Source organism: Gossypium arboreum, chromosome 13, assembly GCF_025698485.1.
Source record: "Gossypium arboreum isolate Shixiya-1 chromosome 13, ASM2569848v2, whole genome shotgun sequence".
Classification (NCBI taxonomy): Eukaryota; Viridiplantae; Streptophyta; class Magnoliopsida; order Malvales; family Malvaceae; genus Gossypium; species Gossypium arboreum.
The window spans coordinates 57,753,335-57,757,350 of record NC_069082.1 but is presented as its reverse complement, the minus strand read 5'-3'; the positions used below and the strand labels follow the sequence as shown (position 1 = coordinate 57,757,350).

The window sequence follows — 4,016 nt, the reverse complement described above, 5'->3', positions numbered from 1 at the left end:
GCAACGTCCCCGACTTAAACATGCAAGCCTTATTACGAGAAATAGAGCGACTCCTAGATCGAAGGCTCAATCCCATCGAAGACCGTTTGTTCCAAGTTGAAGTGAATGGCCAACGTGAAAGAGCACCCGAGGGGGTTAGACCAAGACGGGAGAGACCAAATCAGAACCGGGGAAGACGAAGGGTCCAAGACGATGAAGCAAATGACCTTAGTGATCTTGAAAGTGAACAAGAGTCTAATGCTAGTGATCGACGTAGGCAACACCGACAATGAGATCGAAGACGCGAAGATGATGATCTCAAGAACATTAAACTGACTATTCCACCGTTTCAAGGTAGATCGATCCGGAGGCCTATCTTGAGTGGGAAAAAAGATAGAGTTGGTGTTCGATTGTCTCAATTACTCGAGAATAAAAGGTGAAACTAGCGCAATAGAGTTTTCGGACTACGCCATGATTTGGTGGGAACAACTAACCACTAGTCGGAGGCGTAACGGTGAACGCCCTATCTCTACATGGACCGAAATGAAGGCGGTGATGAGGCGACGATTTATCCTGCGTACTACCACCGGAGTTGCACCAAAACTCAAAATCTCACACAAGGGTCCAAAAGTGTTGAGGATTACTACAAAGAGATGGAAATTGCGATGATTGACGGATGTCCAAGAAGATCTGAAGCAACGATGGCGAGATTCTGGCTGGTCTAAATTGAGATATAGCAAACGTGGTGGAATTACAACACTACATTGAAGTGGTTGATATGGTCCATATGGCCATCAAGGTGGAAAGACAACTCAAGAGAAAAGGCCCAAGTCGAGGGTTTCCCACTTCCAACCCTTCAAGGTGGAGCCAAGGATCAAGCAAAGGACCTGCCAATCCTCGAGGGAAGGAGACCACGGTACCTCCAAAAACCAACAAGCCCATCGCCGAAATGAACAAAGGCAAGGCACCCGAATCGTCATACAATCGAAATCGGGATATTAAGTGTTTTAAGTGTCTCGGAAGAGGCCACATAGCAAGCCAATGCCTAAATCGAAGGACCATGGTATTGCGAGCCGATGGCGAGATCGAAACGGAGGATGAGGAGGAGAAAGAATCTGAATCAGCTTCTGAAGTCGAGGAGGACGTGGAACAACCCATGGAAGGAGAACTACTTGTTGTAAAACGAAGTCTAAGTCTCCAAGGCACGGAGAATGATCTCCAACGAGAGAATATCTTCCACACTCGGTGCCAAGTCGGAGGCAAAGTCTGTAGCGTCATTATCGACGGAGGCAGCTGTACCAATGTAGCAAGTACCATGATGGTTGAAAGACTTGGTTTACCTACTACGAAGCATTCAAGCCCCTACAAACTACAATGGCTCAATGACGGAGGAGAGCTTAAGGTAACAAAGCAAGTACTTGTCTCTTTCAACATCGGCAAGTATTCGGATGAAGTTCTTTGTGACGTCGTACCGATGCATGCCGGGCATTTGCTACTTGGCCGACCGTGGCAGTTTGATAGACGAGTTCAACACGACGGGTATGCCAACCGGTATACATTCAAATTCATGGGAAAGAATGTGACGTTGGCGCCATTGACTCCCAAACAAGTGTATGAAGACCAAATCAAGCTAAAAGCTTCTATTGAGCAAATGAGAGAAAAAGAAAAGAAAAGAAAGTTGTAAAAAATAAAAGAAGAGAAAAAAAGAAAAGAAAACAAAAGAGAGTGACAAGAAAAATATCCAAGAAAAAGAAGAAAAAGAAAAGAAAATAGAGAAAATGAGTGTTTTTACAAGAGTTAGTGATGTGAGGAAGGCTTTGGTGATGAATCGAACTATTCTTGTACTTTTGTACAAGGAAGCATTAATTTCTACTAACGATTTACCCGATACCATACCCCCTCCTATTTTGTCTTTGTTGCAGGATTTCCAAGACGTTTTTTCGGAAGAAACCCCGAGTGGTCTTCCACCACTTCGTGGAATCGAGCATCAAATTGATTTCATGCCGGGAGCGATTATTCCAAATCGACCTGCTTACCGAGCCAATCCGGAGGAGACCAAGGAGTTGCAAAGACAAGTCAATGAGCTGATGGAAAAAGGCTACATTCGCGAGAGCCTAAGTCCCTGTGCTGTTCCCGTATTATTGGTACCGAAAAAGGACGGAACATGGCGCATGTGCGTGGATTGCCGAGCCGTTAACAAGATAACAATCAAATACCGTCATCCCATTCCTCGCTTAGATGACATGTTAGATGAGCTTAGTGGGGCCAAAGTGTTCTCAAAAATCGATTTGAAGAGTGGCTACCACCAAATTCGGATGCGAGAAGGAGACGAATGGAAAACAGCATTCAAGACCAAGCACGGACTATACGAATGGCTGGTTATGCCTTTTGGCCTTACCAATGCTCCAAGTACGTTCATGAGACTAATGAACCATGTCTTAAGGCCTTTCATCGGTAAGTTTTGTGTGGTATATTTCGACGATATATTGATTTACAGCAAATCTATGGAAGAACATGTAAGTCATCTCAAATCTGTTTTAGAAGTTTTGCGAAAAGAGACCTTATATGCTAATTTAAAGAAATGTTCTTTTTGTTCTAACAAAACTGTTTTTCTAGGATTTGTAGTTAGTGCGGATGGTCTTGAGGTAGACCAAGAGAAGATTAAGGCCATACGAGATTGGCCAAGGCCTACGAGCGTTACGCAAGTTTGAAGTTTCCATGGCCTAGCAAGTTTCTACCGACGATTCGTTTCGAATTTTAGCACAATTGCTGCTCCACTTACAAGTGTTATTAAGAAAAATTCTTCTTTTATTTGGAACGATGAACAAGAGAAATCATTTATAAAAATCAAAGATTGTCTCACTAACGCTCCTTTGCTTGCCCTTCCAGATTTCTCGAAGACTTTTGAGATCGAGTGCGATGCTTTGGGCATTGGAATCGGGGCCGTGTTGACACAAGACGGACGTCCTGTGGCTCAAGACCATTCGGTTCACCTTGTTCACACTAGAAGACTTTTCAACATTCGGTTTCACACACATGATGGCCCTTGGAGTGTCCACAATTAATTCATACTTTTTGGCCAAACATTGCTTCATTTAACAAGGTTGGCCGAATCTACAAGTGACCATTGGATATCATGCATTCACTTTGAGTTTTCTTAAGCATGAAGATGCATTCATCCACCATTCCCAAAACCGAATCTGGTCATGCATATTAAGAGTTATTTTTCTACAATTTTCTTTTAATTAATGTGTAAGTATGAAAGGCCATTCGGCTACCTAGACTTAGGCTTATAAATACTTGTTCAATTTCCATGTAAAGGACTTTTGAAACTTTTGTTAATGTTATGCTGCCGAAATTGTGAGGCGTACTTTTCTTATATTTCGTTCAAAGATTCGTTTGACGTTCCTAGCTTTCTAGTTGTGTCAACCGTGTTCTTTTTCGTACCCGAACTTATCACTATTCATAGTGTGCCGTTCAGCATATCGAGGTTCCTATCTTGTTAGATAGTGGGTCGAGGTTTCCCTTACCAAACCTATAACCGAACTCAAAAGGCTAAATCAACGGGTCGATACCATTTCGGTATTTGGTTCTTGAAAGTACCTTTAGTAGTTCAAACCCGTTCTTTCTTCTTTACCTAATTGAACCTAAACCGACCAATTTGTTCATATCCTTTTGTTCCTACCCTTTCATTCCTACCATTCCATTCGTACCCCTCTTTCTACTTTGACCATACCTTCAACTCAACTAAACCTAACGTAACTTCTCGTAGATGATCGGGCAATTTACATACGACTCGACTCTTCCCGAGACGGTTCGTATCATTAGTACACTCCTATTGTGCTAGTTCTTGCTTGAACCTTAGTCGAATTCCCAACTTCCATTCCTTAAATCTTTTCCCAAAACCGTGTTATTCCATTTGAGCCCAAATCCCCTTTCGTTCCATCAACCTTCTTTGAAACACTCTAGCTTACTCGATTTACGATCGGGCAAATTCTTACGTCACGAATCTCATCTGAGGCAAGTGCGTATCAAGT

At 42.7% G+C, this 4,016-nt stretch overlaps 1 protein-coding gene across 1 annotated transcript; it reads left to right on the top strand.

The window, feature by feature from the left end:
* Nucleotides 1–512: 512 nt before the first annotated feature.
* On the top strand, nt 513–2,690 carry LOC128286809 (uncharacterized). The gene is made up of 4 exons (XM_053024528.1): nt 513–698; nt 779–1,231; nt 1,331–1,615; nt 1,677–2,690. Exons 1-4 carry the CDS (start codon nt 513–515, stop codon nt 2,688–2,690), a joined length of 1,938 nt encoding a protein of 645 aa, XP_052880488.1.
* Nucleotides 2,691–4,016: the final 1,326 nt, after the last annotated feature.

Excerpts from the sequence above, each read along its gene's own strand:
- LOC128286809 (XM_053024528.1), top strand. The coding sequence starts at position 513 with ATGGACCGAAATGAAGGCGGTGATGAGGCGACGATTTATCCTGCGTAC. Across the intron at positions 1,232-1,330 it reads TCTTCCACACTCGGTGCCAA|CATTCAAGCCCCTACAAACT; the intron begins GTCGGAGGCAAA and ends CCTACTACGAAG. Across the intron at positions 1,616-1,676 it reads AAGACCAAATCAAGCTAAAA|AGAAAAAAAGAAAAGAAAAC; the intron begins GCTTCTATTGAG and ends AAATAAAAGAAG.